We start from the raw sequence: 27,891 nt of genomic DNA on the forward strand, positions 1-27,891 counted from the left end.
TGTCTACAGCTCTTTATAAGCAGTAATTGAGACATCGCTGGATATCAAAGGTTTCATAACTATTTTAGGTGACGAAGAAAGTTTGTTTCAGTCAATATTTTAACTTGTTTAAAACTGTTCAGTCATTTTATTTATTGGGCCTAACCTAATGGGACCATCAACCTCTTAAAAACAATGATCAACAGTTATTTTAAGATATAAACGTAGCATGTTTTATCTACAAATTGTGTTTGCTATTTCAACGTTGTATACTTCTGGAGGACTTAAGTACTTGACCCCAGTCCAACGTCTCCTTCCATTGTCCCACCACCTGGCGCCGTTGACATCTGTACCATGGACATTGACTTGGTATCAATCTTCCGTCTTCCCCCTGAAGGATCTGAAGAGGATAATGCAATCGCTGGAGTGTTAACTCGCCGCAACCCATCTTATTGTCAAACCGGCGACAAAGGTACAAAGGGCAGATGCTCGAGCCCAAACTTTCCTTTTGTTGCTTTTTGCACCCCTCGTCCTTTGGCTTCCAGAGTTTCTTTAGCCTGTAAAAACCGTCCGCATCCTTGAGAAGGCGTATCGTTTTCAAGTGTGCTTCAGATTTTTTTATCAACATTTTTGTTGTGTTGTACAATTACGTGAAGCCATTGAGGATTTTGAAAAATGACATAATGTTGCATTCACAAACAAAGCGTTATTATTTGAGTTACTTTATAAACAGTAACGCCACCTAGGTGGGCATTTGCTAAATGTGAACGCTTAGAACGCAAGTTAGTCTGTGTAGCTTAGTTACTAATATCAGCTGTGTCTTTTTTTTAGTAAAATTTTGATTTCACGTGCCAGGGGAAAGAAGATAGTGAACGACGTTGAAAGAAAGGATGGACAGAAAAGTTTTTGACAAAAATCAGCTATTTCTTATCGTCATCAACTTATTAAAAGTCCATTGTTGATGGATAGCTAGGACTTTGGAACCCTTAAAAATAATGACTATGCTCAATATTAACCAGCCGCATTTTGACTGTCAGACATTTTGAACCACTTTGGATACCCAGCTGGTTATATTACAAACATTTCTTTCACAGAACATATTTCAGAAGGTCAATGGACAATGGTATTTGCACAATACAATGTGAGCTGGTCTAAGGGTTAGAGCGCGGGACTTCGGTCCTTGAGATCACGGATTCAAATCCCACCAAATCCCCAATGGATTTTATCAATGTGATAATGCCGCAACCCCCATGTCTAGCCTGAAGTAATGTGATAAACAATCCCAGGCTTGTGCCTAGCATTCTAGGACAAAATGTATTTGCACAATACATCGGGCAAGATAAATGTTCGTACTGTATTTGTTTTTCGTTGTAGCTTTATTATTTGGAAGCTTCGACATATATGATGTGGCATTCATAAAATATTTTTAATTCCGGATATTATGTCGTATCCACTGAAGTAAATATTACAACGTCGTACAGAGTCTAAGGGAGTTGTAATTATCTGTTTGTTTATGATTAATTGAAATCTTCAGCGATCTTTGTAGGAAGCATAGACATTTATAATGTAGGCATAGTAAAAGGTGTACTTCCAACCGAGCTATTGTACCGTGTATAGTAATATAAACTAATAGCTGAGAAAATATTTGGTATCTTTGTACAATGATCAATTGGAATCTCATTGAAACTGCTAGGAAATCGTAGACAAAAACACTGTGAGACTCACAAAACATTCATACGATGAAGATCGTTATTCAAATTCCTAACTGAATGTATACTGCGTATTTGTGATCAAAGCGATTTTTTCTTTTTTTGAAATTTGCCAACTTAAAAATTGTATAGTTTTTTTTTTGTTTATTCGTATCACATTTGAACCTGTAGTAGCTTTTTCAAAGTAGGACCTGCACTGCACGATATTTTTCCTTTACATAGCAATGTGTTGTCGTTCAAGTTCAAAATTTGCCATGTTCAATTTATAAAGAAATGTTACTTCCTTACGTTTCACAAATGTGAAATTTGGTTAGCCTATAAAATGTGTTAACAACAGGTTTATTTTATGTAATGGAGCAAACGTGTTTATTAAAAATACCAAATGGCCAAAGATGTGTTTTGAACAGAAAAAGACTGAAGTTGACTTGTCGAGAGGACAGAGGAATCTATAATCAATTCGTTGTGAGGCAAAAAAATATTTGATTTTTACTTTACATCTACCGAAAACATCAGGAAGTCAGAAAGTGCGGCTCCCTATATTTTTTACTCCAGTTCTGACGAAAGTTAACTATTCAGGGTGCAGTCACCCTGACGAAAAAAATACTAGAAAAACAAACACCCTAAAACCTTGTTCCAACGTTCCTCAATAAAGTTTACTACCAAACTAAATATTCAGACTTTCGCTAGAAACCAATTCAAGGTTGCTAGGGGAGTCTTTGACAACAATGGTCATTTTTGGAGGGGAAGGAGAGGTAGGGGAAGTAACACCCCCTCCACTGAACACGTGACTTTTTGTATTGTTGCTTCAGTTTCAGTTTGCATCGAACCGTCAGGAGTTTCATTTGGGTTGAGTCTGACTTACTCTGTGCTATGTTCGTACCTTTTATTAAATGAGTGATAGTTTAGTTTTTACGATATAAAGTGTTTATTTTAATGTGTAACATATTTTTAACCTATTTTTCTGGACGAAAGTGAAGGTACAATGTATATGCTCGTGATCTTAGTTCAATTTGGATTTGCATTTGGTAAGTTTTTCCAAGAGTTTCTAGTTTATATGTTTATGTCTAGTGTACACAAATTGATACAATAAAATACAATAAGGCTATATATTTCCGTCTGAGATAAATTTAAATTCAATTATACAGCTTCTTTTGACAATTCATAATTTTAGATGAATTTAGATTCATTATTTGTTTGTATTTTAGTTATCAAAAAACTTTCTTCTATCACAGGATATGTTTTTGTCATGTGCTTCCATTGAGTTATCCAAAAGAGTGCCCTACATGTATTTTTTTATATACCTCAACTAAGTGTTAAATCATATTAAACTGAAATGTATACGATAGCAGCATACGTGTCTCCACCAACTACTATGAAACAAAACACTAAAAATTAAATGTTACTTAGAACTTGTCACACTCCGTATGTGAAAAGTTCCTTTAACTATATGCAGCATGGGCCTATGAATTTGATGTATACATTAATAGAGGAATCAATGGTTGTAGTAAGTTTCAGAGGTGTCCATAGATTTGAGGATATTATTTCTACTATAGTTCAAACTCTAGTATTTTTGTGTACACGACTACTTTTATTGACAAGCCCCAGTTAACTAAACTGTCAGGCAATCAACCACTTCCGGAAACCGTTCAAACCATTGTTGTAAAGGTGTGAAATCGGATGCAATTCACATGACCAGCTGTATTAAACGGTCCAATGGTTTTTAGGACAATTGCAGCATTGTTGACTGTTATCACATTGTAACCAGTGTTTGATTGAAGGTCTAAACGATTGTCAGTCCGGAAAATGATGTGTTTACTTATAGTTTTGTTGTCCTTTTTTTAGAAAAAATTATGAGCAAATAAATTGTGATTTAGGAAAATAATTGAGGTGAATATAAAACCTGGCCCTAACAATGCTAGCCTGAAAAAATAACAAACAAATAATCAAGTGTGTATATCCCCTTATACCCTTAATTGAGTTAAGGGGATTCCTGGAATTGCCTACGTTTTTAACCAATTTTAACATTTTCTGTTGTTGGATTGAGGTCAATTGATACTGTACTTAGTTTCAAAAGGTGTTTTTGAATGAGAAAACCTGATGTCCTAAAAGTCGTAGAGGTAATCTTATATAAGGCTAGGAATACAACTCAATCTATAATACTGCTGTTCGTAGAAGAATCCATTTATCAGTCATACTGAATCATCGATCTAGTAATAATAGAGATCGATGTACTGAATATGTTTTCTTTTAACTGACCCATGTGTGACCATTATTCATAACAATTACGCGAGAAAAATACTTGCATTGGCCATGAACTAAGCTTATGCTTGATTTTAAATTTGTTTACCAGATTCAACAGCATCACGTATTATCACTTTTTGGAATGCATAAAGCCCGTATTTGAATATTTATATAACTTTTGGGTTTAACAATATTTAACATGAACACAGACAGATTGTAATCAAAACATTATATATTTTTAAATTTATTAGCCCTAAAGTAGGCCTAATATAAAGCTAAAATATAATTAACAATAAGTTTGCAACAAACGGATTTATTTTAACCACTAATCTGTTTTTATTATAATGACATATTTTCAATGTTGTTTGAAGTTGACTCAAGAGTTCGTAAGTAAACTAACCGAACACCAGTGAAGTTTTAACCGCCTTATTTACCTTAAGCAGTTCTCTTGTTGCGCAGAAATCTGAAGGATTTAGAGAAAAGAAGTAAATTTCTAATGTTTCGAACGTCAACTAATCAGCTGATCAGTTGACAATTTTAATTGTTGATCCGACTTGTTCCTGTTGATACTCGCGTATTCTTAACCTAAGTTGGTGGAAGTTAAAGGAATGTAGATTGAACTTATTTAAAAATGTCAGTTAGTGAAAATGAATTTGACGAGATGGAAATGAGAGCACAAACTGTTTGTGCTAATCTTTTGCCACCAAAATCGAAACAAATGTATGAAATTACATACAGCAATTCATTAAATGGACGAAACAAAATAAGGTTAATTTAATAAATGAAAACGTGCTTCTGGTTTATTTTGAAAACCTCTTAACCACTGTTCCAACCAACTCGTTGTGGACCACATATTCGATGCTGAAATCTAACTGTAAATTAACTGTTTCACTATATTATTCAGTTGTTGCAAAAATATGCAATATTTCCCAAAATTGTACCTGATATTTATGGTAATAATGCTGCTAGCAGAACCTATTCCCTAAAAAGATTAACGCATTATTTAACGAAGATTTATACAAACACGTAGTTACATGAAGTCAGCTGATTATACAATAAGTCGTTGCATCACTTTCAGTGGCAATGACAATAAACGAAAACATAACCCCTCTAAGAAGTCATGAGTAGGTAGTGATTGTTAGTAATAAAAAAACAGATTGTTAGTAATTAAAAAATGGTCGTAGGTAAAGGTAGTGTACGCAATTCGCGTTAGTACTCTTTACTACACGAGTAGAAAATTTAAGGCACGAGCCTTCCTACTATTTAATTTTTTTAGAATTTCAAAACATTCATCGAAAATGTGACAAGCTTTGAAAAATAAGATTAATTTTGAAAAGTTCATAAGATCCTGAAATATATGCCCAACTTTAAGATATCCAAGCCTTTTTTCATACTTTTGCTTTGATATACCTATGTTACACATTTTGAGAATACACGTGCTCAAGATAGATTGGTAACCATCTTTTTATAACCACGTTGCCTTTACAATACCATGACCAGCCAATTGAACCCTCAGAATATAAGCCCATAGGTGTCACCGGCATCCCCCCCCCAATTGGGTTTTGGGGCAGCGACAGCCCGACAGCCGTGAATTGTGTAAATGATCTGTGGGAATGGTCCTGCCTTTTACATCACCTGCTCGAAATCCACCTCGGTGGGAATCTATCCCTGTGCCCTTGAACGGTTTTGAAACTAAGTTTCACAAAACCGCATTAAAGGCTTTGAGTAAAATATAAGCTGACACACTTCGAGTAAAAAGTGAGCTTTTATGTCAGTTAACTCAAACTCAACCTTAAGTACAACCTTGCAAATGAAAGAAGTATCTGTAAATAATTTAATATTAGTATAACTAATTCGATCACAAAATTGAAGGTACATTAATTAGGTTCCTCCATCGCTTTTTACACAGCTTGTTTTATGACCGACTCAGAGGAATTTGGATATTTTGGCGTGCCATGATACTCTAGTCCAGGATTGTACAAGTCAACTGTTTTCTCACAATCACTGTTGAAATATTGAAATATTTATATCTTAAATATAAAATTTTAAAGAACGTCTTAAAAACTTTGTCATAATCTTCTTTGACGTTTGCTATTTAACCCTGTTCCATTACATTCCAACCCACACAAAAAAAACTTATTTCAGCCTTTGACTATCGGTACAAATAGCAATATCCAATAGTCATTGCTCAAACTAAATAAAATTTAACTCTTCTATTGAGTCAAATTACTCTAGGAATTCGATTATTGAGGGTATGGGTCTGAAAGATGATTAATAGCTTATGTATCAATTACTGGACAAAACACCCGCAGTGGGTGGTCTAGGTGGTTGGGTCTAGGTCGGGAAAGGGGTGAATACAATAACACTCTTCACACAATTTTGGAGAATATATATTTAGGGCGTTCCATACGGGCGATCTCGACCCCAGAAGTCACAATGGGGGCGTAATTAAGGGGTTCGTGGTGGGACGTTTTATGATTTTGGGTGTTTATTAGCCTCTTTGTGGATTTTACGAACCTATTTTTTGTGACTCGTGGGTTTTGGGTGTGTTTTATGAATTTCGAGTTCCTGGACATTGAGTATTTTTCTTGTGACAATAATTGTTTTTCTCCTACAGTTATCTGATAAAATGGGCTTCATTGCACTGATTATAGCACGCAAAGTAGCTAGTTGCTGCATTTACTTACTTTTTCCTCACTCAATTGTTTGACATGCACTCAGGTCCTTTCTGTTATGCAAAGTCAGTTAGACACATAACCCTGATAATAACCTAAAAGACAATCCTAAAAGACAATTTTGTAGACGCTCGACACTCATAACAACAACAGTTGATAAAAAGTTAATCTGCCCCTGGAAGTAGTCTTACCCCTATACCAGACCATATGTCTAGTCTAGTACCCCCTAATAAAACCTCCCCTACATGTTCACCCTAGCAATAAAGATCCTGAGCCAGGTAACTTACAAAGATGCAATTAACGAACCCTGATTCAATATAAATCTCATGTGACACCCTTAAATCCTACCTATATAGAGTCAGAAACATAGAACTCCTATCATAAAATCATTGCCGTTTAAGTTTTCAGCACATGTTTGAGTCTAGTGTTAAGTATTGTGGGGTGTATAACTCCGGACAAAAAGTGCTGTCCTCTGTCCTAACTTTGGTAATGATTCATAAACACCTTAAGTCCCACAGGCGCGTAGGCACGTTTGAGTGTAGTTTGAATTTGCCGCGCTAAAAGTAGTTATTGAAGAAGAAGAAGAGTAACTTAAACTCTTGTTTGAAAACTTAAAAATAACATATTACAAGGCCGCCTTTAACTCCAGGCCGCGGCCTGTAGTTAAAGGCGGCCGTGCATATTAACATACAGGTAGCAACCAAATTTAGTGTACCTCGGGACTGCATGGATTTAAAAAAGCATAGCCTGGCCATCAGCTTAAAAAATAAAATACCCCCGTCGCAGCAAACCTGCATACTAAGCGAATTTCCATTTACCCGGCTTGATTTCTTCTAAAATATTCCCTATAAATTTTCAGATTTATTTCCTATTTAAATAACATTAATTTTAGTAAGTAGTTAGGTTTGCTGCTACGGGGAAGATGTTGAGGTGTGTTTTTTTTAATTGAAATATTGATAGCTTAGTATGAAATAAACCAAATTGCCAAATTTGATTAAAATATTTCCATAAACAAGCAAACTAAAACAGTTTATTTATTCTCCATAAGAATAACATGGGAATTTTAAATTTACAATTTTTTAATTTTCTCCGTAGTCAATGAACATTCAAAAACACTTCAATATACTAAATTATTTGTTTTTTTAAGCTCCTCAAAATGGTCTAGAGAGAAATTTAGAAATTTAAAGTTTTTAGGGTCAAAAATGAGAAAAACCCATTTTTACCCCATAAAACCCCCCATAAACCCCTGATCCCATGGTCCGATTATGCTGGTTCGCGAACTCGTTCAAATAAATGTAGGTTTACACGTTTGTACCAAATTTCATCAAAATCGGATCAATTTTGCTCGAGTTATCGCGCTAACGGACACATATATAAATATATATATATATATAAATATATATATATATATATGAATTTGAACGGATGGTGTTTTTGGCCTCTGGGGACCTCAAAACGAAAAAGTAAATCGGTCCCGGGTCTAGGTCTTACCATGAGACCTACGGTAATAGCTTATTCCCTATATGGGAAATTCGCTAAAAAATATGTATTTTTTCTATTAGTCGACTTTTATGCATTTCGTAATACGAAAACTCCTCCTAGACGGCTGAATCAATCGTTTTCAAATTTTGCATGGCGATAAAGACCATATCGGTGAGTGCCAACATCTATATGGCGTTAAAAAAGTCTCTCAGGAATCCGCCCCGCTGGGTCTCAAAGTTTCAATGTAATCCTTATGGAAGCAGTATTTGACACATAAACAAAGACATATGATCAGCTGTTGACTTTTGAATGCAGTAGATAAATAAATAGCTGATAGCATTATTCCACAGATATTAGAACATAAACGGTGGTATGGATAATAAATATAATCAGACGACACTAGCTTGAGGTCCGTGACGTAGGAAGTGGTGAAGGAAGTAGTTAATGTGAAGAGTCTGGAAACAACTGTGACGATTAGATTTAGGTAGGTATCTACATTCCTAAAATTCCATGGGAAGGGAGGAAAACGGGTCCGTGACGTAAGAAATGGTGAAGGAAGTAGTCAAGGCGAGCTGCCCGGAGTGTGGGAACTGTTTATGACGATTAGATTAAGGTATCTGCAATTTAAAAATGCTATGGAAAGGGAGGGAAACAGGTCCGTGACGTAGGAAGTGGTGAAGGAAGTAGTAAAGGCGAGCAGTTCGGAGTGTGGGAACTATTTATGACGATTAGATAAGGTATCTGCAATTCTAAAATGCTATAAAAAGGGAGGGAAACAGGTCCGTGACGTAGGAAGTGGTGAAGGAAGTAGTAAAGGCGAGCAGTCCGGAGTGTGGGAACTGTTTATGACGATTAGATTAAGGTATCTGCAATTCTAAAATGCTATGGAAAGGGAGGGAAACAGGCCCGTGACGTAGGAAGTGGTGAAGGAAGTAGTAAAGGCGAGTTGTTCGGAGTGTGGGATCTGTTTATGACCAATAGATTAAGGTATTTGCAATTCAATAATGCTAAGGGAAGGGAGGGAAACAGGTTCGTGACATAGGAAGTGGTGAAGGAAGTAGTAAAGGCGAGCAGTCCGAAGTGTGTGAACTGTTTATGACGATTAGATAAGGTATCTGCAATTCTAAAATTCTATGGGAAGGGAGGAAAACGGGTCCGCGACGTAGGAAGTGGTGAAGGAAGAAGTCAAGGTGAGCTGTCCAGAGTGTGGAAACTGTTCATGACGATTAGATTTAGGTATCTGCATTCCTAAAATTCTATGGGAAGGGAGGAAAACAGGTCCGCGATGTACGAAGTGGTGAAGGAAGTAGTCAAGGTGAGCTCTCCAGAGAGTGGGAACTGTTTATGACGATTAGATTTAGGTATCTGCATTCCTAAAATGCTATGGGAAGTGAGGAAAACGGGTCCGCGACGTAGGAAGTGGTGAAGGAAGTGGTAAGGGCAAGCTGTCCGGAGTGTGGGAACTGTTTATGTCTATTGGATTAAGGTATCTACAATCCTAAAATGCTATGGGACGGGAGGAAAACAGGTCCGCGATGTACTAAGTGGTGAAGGAAGTAGTCAAGGCGAGCTGTCCGAAGTGTGGGAACTGTTTATGACGATTAGATTAAGGTATCTGCAATCCTAAAATGCTATGGGAAGGGAGGAAAACAGGTCAGCGACGTAGGAAGTGGTGAAAAATAGTCAAGGCGAGCTGTCCGGAGTGTGGAAACGGTTTATGACTATTAGATTAAGGTATCTGCAATCCTAAAATTCAATGGGAAGTGAGGGAAACGGGTCCGCGACGTAGGAAGTGGTGAAGGAAGTAGTCAAGGTGAGCTCTCCGGAGTGTGGGAATTGTTGATGACAATTAGATTAAGGTATCTTCAATCCTAAAATGCTATTGGAAGGGAAGGAAACAGGTCCGCGACGTAGGAAATGGTGAAGGAAGTAATAAAGGCGAGCTGTTCGGGGTATGGTATCTGTTTATGACCATTAGATTAAGGTATTTGCAATCCTAAAATGGTATGGGAAGGGAGGAAAACAGGTCCACGACGTAGGAAGTGGTGAAGGAAATCGTCAAAGCGAGCTGTCCGGAGTGTGGAAACTGTTTATGACTATTAGATTAAGGTATCTATCTACAATCCTAAAATGCTATGGGACGGGAGGAAAACAGGTCCGCGATGTACGAATTGGTGGAGGAAGTAGTCAAGGCGAGCTGTCCGGATTGTGGGATCTGTTTATGACCAGTAGATAAAGGTATTTGCATTCCAATAATGCTATGGGAAGGGAGGCAAACATGTCCGTGACGTAGGAAGTGATGAAGGAAGCAGTAAAGGCGAGTTTTTCGGAGTGTGGGAACTGTTTGTGACGATTAGATTAAGGTAGGCTATTATAGTATCTACAATCTTAAAATTCTATGGGAAGAGAGGGACAGGTCTGCGACGTAAGAAGAGGTGAAGGAAGTAGTAAGGTGAGCAGTGTGGAGTTTGGGAACTGGAAACCGTGTGTAGCAGTTAGATTAATGTATCTGCAATGCTGAAATGCTATGAGAAGGGATGGAAGCATGTCCACGACATATAAAATGGTGAAAGAAGTAGTAAAGGCTAGCAGTGTGGAGTCTGGGCATTGTTTGTGGCAATTAGATGAACGTATCTTAAATACTAAAATGCTATGGAAAGTGATGAAAACAGGTCCACGATGTAGGAAGTGGCTTAGGAAGTAGTAAAGTATGAACATATTGTGAGAATCGTCTGTGGCAGTTAGATTATTGTATCTTCAATCCTAAAATGCTATGAGGAGGGAAGGAAACAGGTCCCACGACCTAGGAAGTGGTGAAGGATGTAGTAAAGGCTGGCAGTGCAGAGTGAGGGAACCGTTTGGGCAGTTAGATAAATGTACCTAATACTTAAATGCTATGAGAAGGGAAGGAAACAGGTCTATGACGTAGGAAATGGTGAAGGAAGTAGTAAGGCTTGCAGTGCAGAGTGTGGGAACTGTCTTTGGCAATTAAATTAATGTATCTGCAATCCTAAAATGCTATGGGAAGAGAGAGAATGAGGTCCACGACGTAGGGGGTAGCGAAGGAAGTAGTAAAGGCGGGTAGTGTTGAGTGTGGGAATGGATTAATGTGTCTGCAATGCTAATAATGCTATGGGAAGAGACTGTGGACTGTAGGTTAAAATGATTATGAAGCACGAATCGTTACATATTTCGATACGTATTCAATCGTTTACAATATAAATTTACAACTGAGTTGACAACAGCTGAGTTTTACTCCATAGAGGTTAAAAACGAATTTTATCCCCTAAAGAGTGAAAATGCTACTTTAGACCCGCAACTAACACACGCACCAATGACGACTGTTTTTACTGCAGTAGGCCTGAGGCAGGGGTTGCCACCCGTCCCGATTCTGCCGGGACAGTCCCGATTTCAGTTCCTTCTGCCCGTATTTAAGCCTATGATAATCCGGGGGGAGGGAGGCCATGTCCCGATTTTTCCCTAACCAAAGGTGGCAACCCTGCATGACAAAAACAATATAATATGAACCCTTGATGACTCCGCTCAATTTTGTGGATGCATCTGCGAACGCCACCTAGTATTGCGTTCGGGGAAGCGTAGGCCTACTCTTTCAAGTGGTACATTTCGTTTTCCAATATTCCCAACGACATCCCTGCAGCGATCGATCATCGTTCATCAAGTCAGCTGTTGAAAATCATAATTTTTTTGTTGCCGACTCGGAAAAAAGTTGTAGTGGGAGTCAGGTGTTTTTGTTTTGTTTTGTTTTGGTTTTTACTGTTTGTTTACAAACAACCTGTTGCTGTTGGCTGTTGCTTGCTTGTTTCAGTGTTTCACACTCCGCTCCTCAACCGCTGAAAGTGTAAGTAAACATTAAACAATACCGAATCGTGAAAGTATTTATCCTAGGGATGAAGAAATATGTAAATATTTGGGCGACGACAGCTTAAGTGATATATTTGATATTTCCGGATAAGATTTTGGCAACGAAGTGGATTTGTGTAGTGATGTCGGCCCACCAATGCAGTCGGGTTTCGGGTTTTTTGATCCACCACCATCAAACGCTCCAGGAGTTAAGGTGTCCGACCTATTTTGTTAAGTTAATAGCTTAACTTATTCCTAGTGTCACCCCTGAAAGTTTACCAGATTTAGATATTGGTTTTTGAAATGAATCCATTCCCAGTACTAGGCCTACTACGAGCACTGCTAATTAGGCCTAGCTATAGCCCTAGACGTTTTTGTGTGGTCCCATAGGCTTAGGCCTGGCCTACCCAATCTGAGGAGCTGGCCATAGGTGACAGGCCACAATTTTTGTACAAAGGAAAGTTGGCATTCCGGCAATACTTAACCTATATTCCCAATAAAAGAAAGGTTCGGGACACAAGTATTTTTGTCTGACTGTGATAAAAAAAAAATCTACAATCTATATATTTTATTTTGTATTTTGTACTTACAGGTACTAACTTAAATTATTAGGCCTATGGTAACCATCCTGGCATAGGTAGGTAAGTATAGGAGATTACAGGGCAAGTAGTGCTTACATACTCTTTTGGAACCTTTTTTGTCCTTGGTTATGTTCAAGTTTGGGTACACTTCCATATCTGTTGGCACAAACAACCGAACGAGTAATATTGATTATTCGATTGTTTAATTCGATATATCGTTTGGTTAGTTAGGTTAGGTTAACCTTACCTAACTAACCAATTGATATATCGAACAATCGATCGATGTTTTCATTCGGTTGTTTGTGCCAACAGATATGGAAGTGTACCCTCAAGTTTAATGAGATAATTGGTATGGGAGCCCTAACTTAGCGAAAGGGGCTAGGCTATCTTTGAGCTAGTAAAACTGTTGTCAATCTGACAGGATTTTAACAGAATAGGCTAATATCCCTAGTACAGTCCCAGACTCTTTGCTCTATTGCAGCCTCGGTCTACCAGGTGACTTGGGGCTTCATCCTCAGATCAAGTTTTGTAAAATTTATCTATTTCTTCCAGGTACCCAACTGCCACGTTTCACAGAACACCCTGTAGACCTCACGGCCGTGAAGATAGCTGTCACCAGCTGTCGCCTAGCAGTTGCGGCGGCTCCCCCACTCCTTCACCCTGGCCCCAAGATAGATAGTCTGTTATTTATGAGAATAGACCACGAACCTCACCTTGCTACTGATTGATTGCACCTACTGTTATTACACATTGTACAAGTATACAGGATTGTTCTTATAAAAAAATATGTAAATTTAAAAAGTGAAGGATCTTTAGGAAAAAATGCTGTTAAAAGAACACAAATACAGTGGTTTATTATTTCATTACACTATGACCAACATTCATAATTTTCTTACCTTGGCCCTGTTTGATTGAACAAAATTGGATTACTGATTGTACTAGTGTAAATGACTGCTTTTAATAATAAAACATAATAATTGGAATAAAGACTGCTTTTAATAATAAAACATAATAATTGGAATAAAAGTATAAGATGTTGGCAAAAATGGTGTCGAAAACTACCAAATGGTCAAATAATATTTCACATTCAAGATTTTTTGTTACCATGACTCCGATTGATTGCACCAAATGTTATTACTGATTGTACTTGTACAGATGATTGCTTTTAATAATAAAATATAATTATTGGAATAAAAGTGTAGGATGTTTGCGTAAAATGGTACCAAAACCACAAAAATGGTCAAATAATGTGCCACATTTACAAATTATTTTTACCATGACCTTGATTGATTGCACCAAATTTTATTACTGATTGTACAAGTATAGATGATTGCTTTTAATAATAAAATATAATAATTGAAATAAAAGTGTAGGATGTTGGCGTAAAATGGCAACAAAGTCACGAAAATGGTCAAATAATGTTATACATTTAAGATTTTTTCTTACCATGACCCAGATTGATTGCACCAAATTTTATTACTGATTATACTATTATATATGGTTGCTTTTAATAATAAAATATAATAATTGGAATAAAAGTGTAGGATGTTGGCGTAAAATGGCACCAAAACCACGAAAATGGTCAAATAATGTGACACATTCACAAATTATTTTTACCATGACCCCGAATGATTGCACCAAATTTTATTACTGATTGTACAAGTATATATGGTTGCTTTTAATAATAAAATATAATAATTGGAATAAAAGTGTAGGATGTTGGCGTAAAATGGCACCAAAACCACGAAAATGGTCAAATAATGTGACACATTCACAAATTATTTTTACCATTACCCCGAATGATTGCACCAAATTTTATTACTGATTGTACAAGTATATATGGTTGCTTTTAATAATAAAATATAATAATTGAAATAAAATTGTAGGATGTTGGCGTAAAATGGCACCAAAACCACGTAAATGGTTAAATAATGTTATACATTTAAGATTTTTTCTTACCATGACCCAGATTGATTGCACCAAATTTTATTACTGATTATACTAGTATAGATGATTGCTTTTAATAATAAAATATAATAATTGAAATAAAAGTGTAGGATGTTGGCGTAAAATGGCACCAAAGTCACGAAAATGGTCAAATAATGTTATACATTTAAGATTTTTTCTTACCATGACCCAGATTGATTGCACCAAATTTTATTACTGATTATACTAGTATAGATGGTTGTTTTTAATAATAAAATATAATAATTGCAATAAAAGTGTAGGATGTTGGCGTAAAATGGCACCAAAGTCACGAAAACGGTCAAATAATGCTACAAATTTACAAACTATTTTTACCACGACCTTGATTGATTGCACCAAATTTTATTACTGATTGTACAAGTATACATGGTTGCTTTTAATAATAAAATATTATAATTGAAATAAAAGTGTAGGATGTTGGCGTAAAATGGCAACAAAGTCACGAAAATGGTTAAATTATGTTGTTCATTTAAGATTTTTTCTTACAATGACCCCGAATGATTGCACCAAATTTTATTACTGATTGTACAAGTATATATGGTTGCTTTTAATAATAAAATATAATAATTGAAATAAAATTGTAGGATGTTGGCGTAAAATGGCACCAAAACCACGTAAATGGTTAAATAATGTTATACATTTAAGATTTTTTCTTACCATGACCCAGATTGATTGCACCAAATTTTATTACTGATTATACTAGTATAGATGATTGCTTTTAATAATAAAATATAATAATTGAAATAAAAGTGTAGGATGTTGGCGTAAAATGGCACCAAAGTCACGAAAATGGTCAAATAATGTTATACATTTAAGATTTTTTCTTACCATGACCCAGATTGATTGCACCAAATTTTATTACTGATTATACTAGTATAGATGGTTGTTTTTAATAATAAAATATAATAATTGCAATAAAAGTGTAGGATGTTGGCGTAAAATGGCACCAAAGTCACGAAAACGGTCAAATAATGCTACAAATTTACAAACTATTTTTACCACGACCTTGATTGATTGCACCAAATTTTATTACTGATTGTACAAGTATACATGGTTGCTTTTAATAATAAAATATTATAATTGAAATAAAAGTGTAGGATGTTGGCGTAAAATGGCAACAAAGTCACGAAAATGGTTAAATTATGTTGTTCATTTAAGATTTTTTCTTACAATGACCCCGAATGATTGCACCAAATTTTATTACTGATTGTACAAGTATATATGGTTGCTTTTAATAATAAAATATAATAATTGAAATAAAATTGTAGGATGTTGGCGTAAAATGGCACCAAAACCACGTAAATGGTTAAATAATGTTATACATTTAAGATTTTTTCTTACCATGACCCAGATTGATTGCACCAAATTTTATTACTGATTATACTAGTATAGATGATTGCTTTTAATAATAAAATATAATAATTGAAATAAAAGTGTAGGATGTTGGCGTAAAATGGCACCAAAGTCACGAAAATGGTCAAATAATGTTATACATTTAAGATTTTTTCTTACCATGACCCAGATTGATTGCACCAAATTTTATTACTGATTATACTAGTATAGATGATTGCTTTTAATAATAAAATATAATAATTGAAATAAAAGTGTAGGATGTTGGCGTAAAATGGCAACAAAGTCACGAAAATGGTTAAATTATGTTGTTCATTAAAGATTTTTTCTTACAATGACCCCGAATGATTGCACCAAATTTTATTACTGATTGTACAAGTATATATGGTTGCTTTTAATAATAAAATATAATAATTGGAATAAAAGTGTAGGATGTTGGCGTAAAATGGCACCAAAACCACGAAAATGGTCAAATAATGTGACACATTCACAAATTAGAAGATTGCATTACTACTTCAATATCCCAAATTCAATAGTAAAGTGTGTTAAAAGACGTTCATTTGGATCCAATAATTCACTTGACATGTAGTAATTTGGAATTGCCTATGCCTGTAAATATTTAAATTCTTGCTGTGTAAATCTTGTTAATTTTTCTTGTGTGTTAACCAACCAGCCTACTCCTTTTCAAAGTAACAGTCTAAACCCTGATTTTTTACACAAACTGAATGTCTGAGGTTAAACAATTTTAAAATCCGCCCAATTCTTAGTATTTCAATCCTATCCGGAAAGGCAATTTTATAATTCATCCCTAGACCAAAATATTTAAAAAAGCATTTTTACCATTTTCATGGTTAAAATAAATAACATACAGTAGACTCCCTCTCATCCGGACACCTTTTAACCGGACATCGGTTTAACCAGACTACACTCGACGGAAATGACATCTCGGACAATTTATATCAGCACATTGGTTTAACCGGACTAGATCGGCAGGAAGTGGGTGGTACTGTAACGACTGTTCTCGTGGGAAAGATTTGAGACCAGTGATCACATGTCTAAATTCAATGCTCTCCTAAATTTAAGTTGAGTATGACCGTAAACGGTCCATTTTAATGAGTTTTTGGGGACGTCGTCTTAACTGGGAAAACCGTTATCCGGACTGGCCTTGGTCCCGAGGAGTCCGTATAAGAGGGAGTCTACTGTATTAATCAAAACAATACACATGCAGATTTTAGAAAAATTATCATGTTTTTATGTTTTCAAAGAAACTATAGCCTACAGTTAACTATGATTTCCTCAATTTATTGTATAGGTTAGTGAACCTTATAACAGTCAGCATTTTACATGATAACTTGGATTGTTTTGTAATATTTTTAGAAGGGTTAAATAATTAAGGAGCATAGGCCATACCAAACATATTGATGAGAAAACCGACAAATTCCTAGACACTTTGTATGTGTGGCCTACATATAAAACTGTGTTGAAATTTGAAATCTTACATGAACAAAAATTATGTTTAGCTTCTCAATATTACCTACTATACTATAATATTAAATGTTTTTTTTTTCAGCTCCCCCGCTGATTAGCGTCCGCCCTGTAGAACTGACTGTAGAGGAAGGACAGGATGCAGTGTTTTCCTGTGGGGTTGTAGGAAGACCATCCCCTACAATATTCTGGTTGGTGGAGGTTAACCACACTCTGATATTGCCGGGTAGTGAGAACGGGAGATTTGTGTCTTCAGAGGAGGAGGGCTACGTTACCTTGACTGTAAAAGTAAGTTTTACAATTTCAGAATTTTAAACTGTCTAAAAAATTTAACATTTAGAGTCTTTTAAACGAATTCCCGATAAAATTGCATACCAAATTTATGATTTCATGATAAATTTTCACTTATCAATTTTTTTATTTTTTTTTTAGAAAAAAGTTATAATAAACCACTTGCGGATGGTTAGAAAGTAGTATGTACTCATGAAGCACATACTACGTAGTAAGCGTTGCTTACTTACGTTGCTTTGGTGATTGCTGTTTCTGTGATGTTTATAAACCATTCTGCCAAAAACAGAGTTATTTCTATTAAATATGCATATACTTTTACAACATTTAAATAATAGTAAGCATTTTTTCCCTCGATTAACCAGTAGGATTGCCTCATCTTATTATTTTTGTACCTTTGCAATAGACATTAAACCTTTTTAATCTACTCTCTGAAGAGGTTATATTTACAAATGAAATAATAGACCTTTTACAGAGTATTTTTAGCCCATCAACTAAAATTTTTACTTAGATAAGCAGGCTGAACTCTATTTGCTTATAAACGATTCTATGATTTTTGCAAGAATGTCTTTTACCTTGCTTTAGGCTGAAGCTAGCATCACTTTAATAGCCTACCAATAAACTTTAATTTTCATTCCTTCCTCATGAAAAATAATTCAAATAGAATTGTGGTCTTCTAATGACACATGTGTCAAAATCTAGGACTCACTATCACTCACCGACGTTTTCGGCCTCGATGTGGAGCGCCATCCTTACGGAAACTTTACTCCGCACAGATTACTTGATTTGTCGGTTTTGACATATTGGTCACCAGAAGACCACGTTTCTACAACAACATGGAAGCCTATCCAGGAAGAATAATTAAAATAGTTTAATCTAACTCTAAATAAAAAACGAGATCTAATTTTTAATTGTTCTACCTTCAGCAGGTGAAGAGAGAAGACGATGGACTTGTAGTGATGTGTGGCGCCGTCAATTCCGTCGGATCAGACTCATGGTTTTCTCGTCTAACTGTGTCCACCCCCGCAGATCATCCCCCGCCTATCATCCAGCTGGGCCCCGCCAACCAGACACTGCCCCTGCATACCCCCGCCACACTGTTGTGTAAAGCTTCTGGCCAGCCATCCCCCGTAGTGTCCTGGTACAAGGATGGTGTACCGGTCAAAACTGATCCTCCGATGATAAGCATCTCGGACGACGGCACACTTACGATCAAAGGTCAGTTGTAAAACTGATTGGCAGTTTACTATTTTTTAAATTTTTATACCTATTGTTCATAAACAGGTAGAAAGAACTTATATTATAGCTAAGTAGCTGAGAAGTTAATGCTCACCTTGTAGTAAAAAGTCGCTGGTTTGATCCCGTCGAAACAGTGCCTTACAGCCCTTGATAATTGGGCCACTCCAGCCTCCGCCTAGAGCCCCGCACTAAGTTCGATGTTATCTTGCAGATCTTGTAAAGAGTGACGAAGGTCTCTACACCTGTGTGGCGTCCTCACCTGCAGGCAAAGCAACATGGAGTGCAAGCCTCCGCCTAGAGCCCCGCACTAATCCAAATGCTGCATTCTTCCGTAGTCCAGAACCTGCTACTTTACCAGGTCCTCCCAGCACCCCTGTCCTGGTAGACTCTACTGACTCTAGCATCACGATATCTTGGACTAGAAACAACAAGATCGGCGCATCCTCACTTCTCGGATACCAAGTGAGTACCGGTGTTTACGTTTTTAGTTTTGCCTCGTAAACAAGTTTAAACCCCTATAAAAATATGCAATTTTTGCACGTTCCTCCTCCTGCTCCCATGAATTGATTCACCTCAGTAAATATTGTGAAACGTTTCAGGTAGAAATGTTCAGCAGGTCACTGACGGGGGGTTGGCTCGTAGTCGCAAGGAGAGTCGCTGGTCCTACCTACACCCAGAACTACCTCCAGTCCAACGCCTCGTACAAGTTTGTAGTGAGAGCGGAGAACTCCCACGGTCTGTCGTCTGCTTCCCCTCCTTCCGCTACCCTATCACTGATGACTTCTCATACCAGAGAGGACGCTGGTGTCCAAGAGGCTAGGGCGAGTCTGTCCACGGGACATGTGGTTAACTTGAAGTCTGTGCAGCCTGTGTCTTCAACATCTGTCAAAGTGACTTGGGAGGTTGGTTTACTAGAAGAAAGTCGTACAAATAATTTTAATCATTCAAACTAAAAGCGTCCAAAATAGTTATTCTTTGTTGTGTACCGGTACGGGTTGAATCAAAAGATTTCTATTAATCTACTTTGGATTTTGTTTCAAAAAGGAATAGAGATCAGCTAGCTTACTTGAGAAAATTAGAGTTCAGAGGAGACAGAGTACTTTGGTGATGTGAAATAAAAAGCATGAAAAATCAAGCTTGACAATAAGGATAAAATGGTAAAACATACTGACAATAGTAGAACAGTTTGATAAGCAATTTGTTAAATAGAGAGCTAAACGTTTGTTGAAGATATTGCCAGTTCCATTTTGAGAATAGATTCAAATATTTCAATGGAAAGGTGTCTTAGCAACTTAAATGGCTTTTATTGGTGGACGGCTAGATTGTCTAGTATAAAACTAATTTTTGTGAATCGTAACATGTCAATTGAATTCATATGATTGCAGAGAGAGAATAAGGTGATTTGTGTAGCTTTTTACTGAGAACAGTCGTTCCTTTCCTAGATCATTACCATTGGCCCATTGATTAGAGACAGCTGGGGTTTGAACTATCAAAATGCTTCAGACTTTTCAGGATCACATTGACAATCTTCTGATTAGTATGCCAGGGAAATTAGCCACTCCTTACAATTTCCTATACCTCCATTCTAAAAAACTTCTGATGAAACCTTATCACCAAAAATAAATGTTAAATCCATCCAACCTCGATGAAAGAAAAGTACTAATAAACCAATTAAAATCATACTTGTATTACTAATCATACCAAACCAATTGCAGATTCTGAGTGGAGATCACGTCGAAGGAGTGTTGATCTATTCTCAAGACAAAAACACAACTTCGTCAGTGTCGGTGCTTCACTCTAGAGATTCTTCGAGCTACTTGGTCACTGGATTGCAGCCATACACTCAGTACCAGTTCTTCCTCATACCATTCTATAAGACAGTGGCAGGCCGACCGTCCAACTCTGCGACCGCCGTGACTTTGGAAGACGGTTAGTGTGATTTCTTACTTGTAAATACCCTGAAGAAATTAAGGGGCAGTTGAGAAGGCTCTGCTCAGGGGTATAAGACTATGAGGGGGAATTTGGTAATTTTGTTTTTCTAAGTTGCTTTTGAAACTCAAAATTATTTGACGCTTTGCACTTTGAGAATCATATAGACATGCGTTCTTCTTTTTAACTGTTTTACTACTACCATTGACTTTTGGATGCTGAAATATACATCTATATGCTAAATTTGTATTAAAAAAGAATATAGTTTAGTGAGCTATTTACATAGTGCCCTAGTGTCTATCATTCTACTCAACCTACTACTACCTATTACTACCTACATGACATATGACATAAGCTAAGCTTAGGACTACAATAAGTCGTCCGATCAGTTTGACTTGGGTAAAAAAAAGTCTGTGTATTCGACAGAAGTCCGTAATTTACATTAGCACAAACTGTCTGTTGCTCAATTGAATTAACTTGATTTTTATTTTAAAACTGGAGACAACTTTAACGAGATGGAATGTCTAGTTGTATCAATAGTCAAAGATACTTACTGCCGTGGCTCCACAAATCTCAGTTGATTCTTCACCTCGTGTACCAGCCTCTTCCACCCTTCTCTGTCTTCTGCCAAGTTGACATTTGCACCCATTGCCCTGATGTCGTTCAATACTTGGTCAGTCCATCTCAATTTCGGCCTTCCCAATGGACGTTTACCTCCAGGTGTGGCTCTCCAAACTTCATACAGTCTTGTTCCTTTCTCTCTTCTCAGCACATGCCCTATCCAACTTAACCTTCTTCCTTTAACTATTGCAACAATATCTGGGTCGGTGTATAGTGATCTTAACTCTCTATTTTTCCTTATTCTCCACATTTGTCCCTCCTGTACTGGACCAAATATTTTTCTTAGTACTTTATTTTCAAACACCATGAGTCGGTTTTCATTTTTCTTGGACAATACCCATGTTTCACTTCCATATAACAGAAATAGTCAAAGATACTACACTATAAAGAAAATAATAATGGTTTTTAATTTTTTCTCTCTAGTTCCTTCAGAACCTCCTAGTCATCTACAGGCTGTGTTGGTCAGCAAGAGAAGTGTTCAGCTAAAGTGGAAACCTCCAACGTATGGTCAAAATGGGATCATTACATCTTATCAGGTAAATACCTCAAACTTTGAGTCACTGAAAAATGTGGCAACAAAAAAAGTATGAGAGCTATTTGTAACTTGTTATGGCATAGTGAACTAGTTCAAATGATCAAATTTGGCACTGCAGGGTGTACTTTAGTTTTTGCAAATTCGCTAACATTTTTGTCAGAACCACAAACAAAACTTATGTTTTGTTTGAAGTTAATTTTTGGTGATAATGGCTCTATGGTGTTTGATGGATCATTGGTGACATTCTCCATTGCAATTAGTAAAAAGGTTTTTACAAGACTGGTCTTGCTTGAGCTTTTAAAAACAAAAACGTGCCCATTTTATTTGTACCTACCTTTGTTCCAACCCATTTTATTGCTTCAAGTTTCATTTTGTCGATTGCACGTTTTGACTACAACGCAGTTGTCTGCGGGGTTATTCCATGTGACTTTCTAGATCCCGCAATGTCGTGAAAACTTTTTTTTTACTAATCGTGGTGGAAAATGTCTATGATATCAAACACAACATCGCAAATATTGTTAAAATGTTTAGGACCATCTTCAAGATCCCTCTATTTCTTACAGACATACACACTATCCCTACTTTACAGACATGCTCTTTCCAAACGTGTTTCTCCATTCAGGTTCGTCAACTGGGGATGAACCTCTGAAACCTAATAAAAGAACAGAATTCATACTTGGCGAGGTGGGTTTATTTCCCCTCACATTGCAATGGCTACTACAATGAAGTAAATCATCGCATAGGAATGACCAGCTAAAATACTAATGAAGGAAGTTATATATACATAAACTGGTTTCAGGATTGAACTAGCACTTACTTAAGGAAACTGAATCCAAATTTAAAGAAAATTAAACCTCTAGATTTAAGTGAAAATCTAATTAGAAAATTGGAAATTCCCTTAGTCAGCAGGTTTGCTGCGATGGTTATTTTCGTTACTTGTCGTAACTTGGCCGCGACTTTCGCTATTTGGAAACCTTATTTATACATAAGAATAGATCAAATTATAGTTTAGTGTACAAGTGAATATATTATCTTATTAAAACTTGGCTCAATGGAGGGAATGTTAACATTTATGTGTTTTGAACAAAATTAATCCTCTTCACAAGCATATATAAGGAGATATTTGGCCATTCCAACAACGCCCCCCATCTTTTTCTTTTTGCGTCTTCCTCAGCTGCTCCTAATCCTGAACTTAACTGTAACTTTAACGATTTTTAATTTCTATTACTTCCCCAACATTTGTTTGTTACCATCTTTTTGTCAACAGTATTTTGATCTTCCGGGTTTAGGCGTGCTTCTTTTAACAGCGCTCTACTGAACAAAACTTTAGAACAAAACTCAACCGAAATTTTACCAACTTGGTTCAATCCTCCGTGTTGCAAGGAAACTCTAAAGTGTATTTTAACAAATTAGATACGTAAACAATAAACTGATTCACAGGTGATGGTCAGAGTTGGGAACAGTGTGAACAACGTCACAGTTTCTGCAGCAAACCCTTCCCTCCTTCTGACCAATCTGACCGTGGGGATTGTCTACACAGTGCAGGCAGCAGCGGCTACTACAGTGGGGGTTGGACCCTACAGTAACCCTAGGTCTCTAAGGCTGGACCCAACAGCTGCAGTGTCAGGACACTTTGGGTATGCTACATGATTTGTTCCGTATTGCAATGTTTGGTGTCATACGTGATAGTTTGAATAGGGCTGCCTAGAATGGGGAGGATATTGAGGCACTATTTACGCCACTGGAATTGTTGGGGGGTATAACAAGAAGGTCACAGTTGTTTTTTTTTGTTTTTTTTATGGATTGTTTAACACTGGAGGTGGAAACTTGCGTTTACTTTTCTTGTTAAAAAATATATTTAATATTTTCCTGCTAGCATTTACACGAGTATGAGATCAATCTACATTCATCGTAACAGTTCAAGAGAATTAGTGAATCAATCAAAGCGTCTCTAATACTCTATTCAATTAATTTTTGAAATTTCTTACTAAATTAAATTCTTGATGTAACATAGACAAGGGCATAGGTTTTAAAGATTTTTGTGAGGATATCAGGCTTACCTGAATTGGAAAAAGTCCAAACTGGTACAGGATACACAAAACTTAACAAAACATTAGAATATTTCACTGTCACTGACAGCATTTTCAAATAAGGAAGTTTCTTTCATGATTTTCTCCTCAGTTTTCTTAGTTCTCTCTTCCATAGTTGAACATGCTTTCAGTGAGAAGTTGTTTTGTGTATATAGTGTAAAGTTTTGTGTTTCTTGTGCCAGTTTGGACTCTTTCCCATTCAGGTAAACCTGATATTCTCAAAAAATCCTTTAAACCAAATTTTTAATTTACCTATATTATAAATTCAGTCAGAATACCAAAAACACCATTACTAACCTTTTTTTTCATTAATTATTATTCCCTTTTTCTACTTTTTAACTTTTAACTACATTGACTTTTGAACGTAGGTATTAAAGGAATATTTCAATTTGCAGCCAGCCAATCAACATGCAGCCTAGCCTGGATATGACAGAACCAGATGTTTTGTCCGAGTCGTGGTTTACAGCACTTCTAGGCTCCATGGTTACAGTAATGTTCTTGTTCTTCTCTGCGATGTTCTATGTGTGGCGGAAACAGATGATAAACGACAAAGGATATCAACAAGGTGAGAAACTAACTTAAACTCCTAAACAAACTCATTTCAAATTTTCAAAATCACCGTTAACAAATTAAAAATTGTGATTATGTGTTTTTAACTAGTGATTTGTCAAAACCGAATCTCAAATCTCAAAACCATCAAAACTTAGGAAAAGTTTCGGTTTCGAGATTCGATCGCCAAGTTTTGAGATTCAAAAGTTTTGAAATTGAAGATTTTGGCAGTTTTATTTTTGAAACTGCTGACACTTTTTTGTGCCATTGTTATTGTTTTTAAGACTGTTTCCAAACAAGCTGGTAGCAACAGAGCAAACATCACCATTAACAGTAATGAAACAAGTAAATTTTATTCTGAACTTCAAAAGGTATCTTAAATACCATAATAACATAATGACGCATTAATGTACGATGTATCTGTACGTTCTAAATAAAGATTTTATTGATTGATTGATTGAATACTATAACTGGTACAAATCAGTTTCACATCAATATTTACTTAACACAAAGAAATATTGACCACTAAATGTTCTAATTAATCTAATATTCATGTTTATGTTGGTGTTAGAAGTTTAATTTATTTTTTTTGTTGGTTGTTTATAAAAAATTGTTGAACAGTATTGGGTTTTAAGATTATCAGTCACATTCACATACTGTATTTATGTTATGTCACGGTCAGGAGGAGTCGATCTCTTTCAGTTTTGATTGCATACTTAACATTTTATAATTATGTATATTTTTTGTAACCTTGACCTTTGTAACCAGCTAAGTAAAAAAGTTTCGCGTTTAGGTTTTGAGATTTGAGATTCGGGATTCAATTTTTTAAAGTTTCGGTTTCAGTTTTGAGATTCAAAATTTCTGGTTTTGACCATCACTATTTTTAACATTGCTCGAGGGTTTTTAACTGATTCAAGATTCTATTCAATTTGGTAGAAGTATTATATCTTTTAGGATGTTTTACTTCTTATTTTCATGATACATTTTATACCCTAATCGTTTTCCAGTTTTCACTTGGACTGCGGTGTTGTTTTTATAGAGCTTCTTGACTGTGGAAACATTTACTGAACACAACTAAAGATATTTTTAAAAGTCTAAAATGGCAGATACCTGGGTTGTTGTCAGCAATATCAACTACAAGGCACTTCCACAGGTTTCTCTATTTTATGTAACTTACCTAATAATATACAAAATACAAAAAAAGTGTTCATACACTGTGCATCAATGCAATTTAAAATATTGTAATAAACAAAAATTGTATAACTTAACAAAACTTATTTTAATTTCCAGATGCCCAGAGGAATAGTGAAGTTCTCGGTTTTCGTGTGATTCCACCTCCTCTCTCGGATCTGTGGATAGACCAACATAAATCTGAAGCCAAAGATTGCGCTGAGATCAATGGACAAAGCTACGATGATACGTCAGCTGCCTATGCATATACAACTCTTGTTCCACCGTCTGCGAATAGGGTAAATTAAAGTTTACAATTTCTATTTGTAAATCGTATGATTTACATAACCACGTGTGTAAGCCATTGATGGAAATTTGCAGCCCATAGCTACCCCATCTGCTTAGTGCTTACCCATTTTAATTGTTTTGTTTTTTTCTTCAATTTTATTGTCAAGCAAATGGAAGAAAGTATGTGTCAGTTTGCTGATACTGTATATTTCTGTTGTTTTAATCATGTACCTTTATATGTTATTATGAAATCCTTTAACTTTTAATTTTATGAATTTCCAGAGCGTTGACTGCAATAAAGGCACATACTATGGCCCATCTTACACTTCCTTCGGTTACTACGGGAGGAAAATATATTGTGACAACTACAATTACAACTGCCTCAGCAATAAGGAATATTCTAAACTAATAGGTATGCATTGTTTATTATAAACAATTCCCATAATATTTTGTCAATAGTTTATTTTTCGATGCAGTGAAGGGTACAATATGTATATTTGATGTGAGGTCTATAATTTAATAAAAAAAGCATAATAATAAAAAAAATATATGTTTTAAGTGTTATAAGACATATCTTTATTTACTTTCCGTATAATTTAATCTCAATATCCCCATCTGCCATGAAAAATACCGAACCAATACAGCTAATTAATCAAACAATACAAGTTTGACTGAATTCGTTGTTGAGTTTTGTGTTGCTACAGATTACCCCTGTCTCCTGTTATGTGTTTTACGTTTTGTACTATTGCTTGTTGCTTGTAATGTACATGTCATCCTGTTGGTTGTAAAAATCATTGTACAGTGGAGTCCCGATAATCTGAACTTTGGTAATCAGAAAGTCCACTTAACCTGAAACCAGAAAAGGAGTTTTTTTTAGTTGTCATGGTACGACAATTAGCTGTACCTCGTCGAAGTCTGTAACATCTGATCAGCCGGGCGAGGTAGACTTGTTGTAGTAGGCCAATGGGCCAACTTTAATGTTGTGTTTTTCATCATTATGTGTATTTTAGTAAACGTTTCACTTAATCCGAAATATTCGTTAATCCCTAATCCGAAATGGGTCAGGTCCTGGCCATTATATTAAATCATATTGTAAACTGGTTTACGCCATAGTTAACTGAATTGATATGAATCATGTACATCTTCCATAATGCTATCTTTGTACTCCCCGACGAATTTTGAATGCCTGAGTTTTCTGTTGCAAATTTTACAAAAAGCATTATGAAAGCACTGCTTCCACACTTTTGACTAAATGTGTTGTATCTTTTCAGGTAATTCAAGTCCTATGGTCACTCATGTTACTGAACAAGGAGGGACTCAGATGGAAACAGAGAGGGAAGCTATGAAGAACATTCAGCCAAGCAAACCATCTCTCTTGCCTAGATTTTATCCAACTGTAAACAGCACTTTATTGACCTCAATCCCTGTAAGTTACGGTGATGATTTAATTCCTTAATGTTTTGAACCGAAATAGTAATAGCATCCATAAAAGCCTTCCGAGGTCTATGTGTTAAATTTGTCATCTTCTTTCAGGGCAGAAGCAGACAGCAGGACAAGATCTATACAGAGATTGGTATTGAGAGAAACTCAATATATTATCCCCAAACGAGAAAACTGTCTACGTTTAGCTGTCAGACCCAAATCCATTGCAACCAAAATCATAATACAAACATATATCACTCATCTACAGGTGAACCTCCAAGATTAACCTAATTTTTGATCACGCAGCTTTCAACAAAAGTAGGATGCTGTGTGACCTTCTTTTTGATTTGTACTATTTACTTTTTTGCCACTTTCTTCATGTTTTCTGAGATTATGACAAAAGCGTGAATT

At 36.0% G+C, this 27,891-nt stretch overlaps 1 protein-coding gene across 1 annotated transcript; it reads left to right on the forward strand.

Moving 5' to 3' along the window:
- The first annotated feature begins 333 nt into the window (after nucleotides 1-333).
- Nucleotides 334-27,891, forward strand: LOC129005383 (protein sax-3-like). The gene is made up of 14 exons (XM_054434252.1): nucleotides 334-451; nucleotides 13,081-13,206; nucleotides 17,435-17,637; nucleotides 18,564-18,855; nucleotides 19,088-19,338; nucleotides 19,476-19,778; nucleotides 20,592-20,805; nucleotides 21,850-21,962; nucleotides 23,402-23,598; nucleotides 24,447-24,616; nucleotides 25,891-26,069; nucleotides 26,341-26,470; nucleotides 27,330-27,484; nucleotides 27,592-27,891. The coding sequence occupies exons 1-14, from the start codon at nucleotides 334-336 to the stop codon at nucleotides 27,769-27,771; spliced, it is 2,631 nt and encodes an 876-aa protein (XP_054290227.1). The 3' UTR covers nucleotides 27,772-27,891.

This window comes from Macrosteles quadrilineatus, unplaced genomic scaffold, assembly GCF_028750875.1.
Source record: "Macrosteles quadrilineatus isolate MER2022 unplaced genomic scaffold, UCM_ALF_1.0 Scaffold_20__1_contigs__length_2534061, whole genome shotgun sequence".
Taxonomy (NCBI): Eukaryota; Metazoa; Arthropoda; class Insecta; order Hemiptera; family Cicadellidae; genus Macrosteles; species Macrosteles quadrilineatus.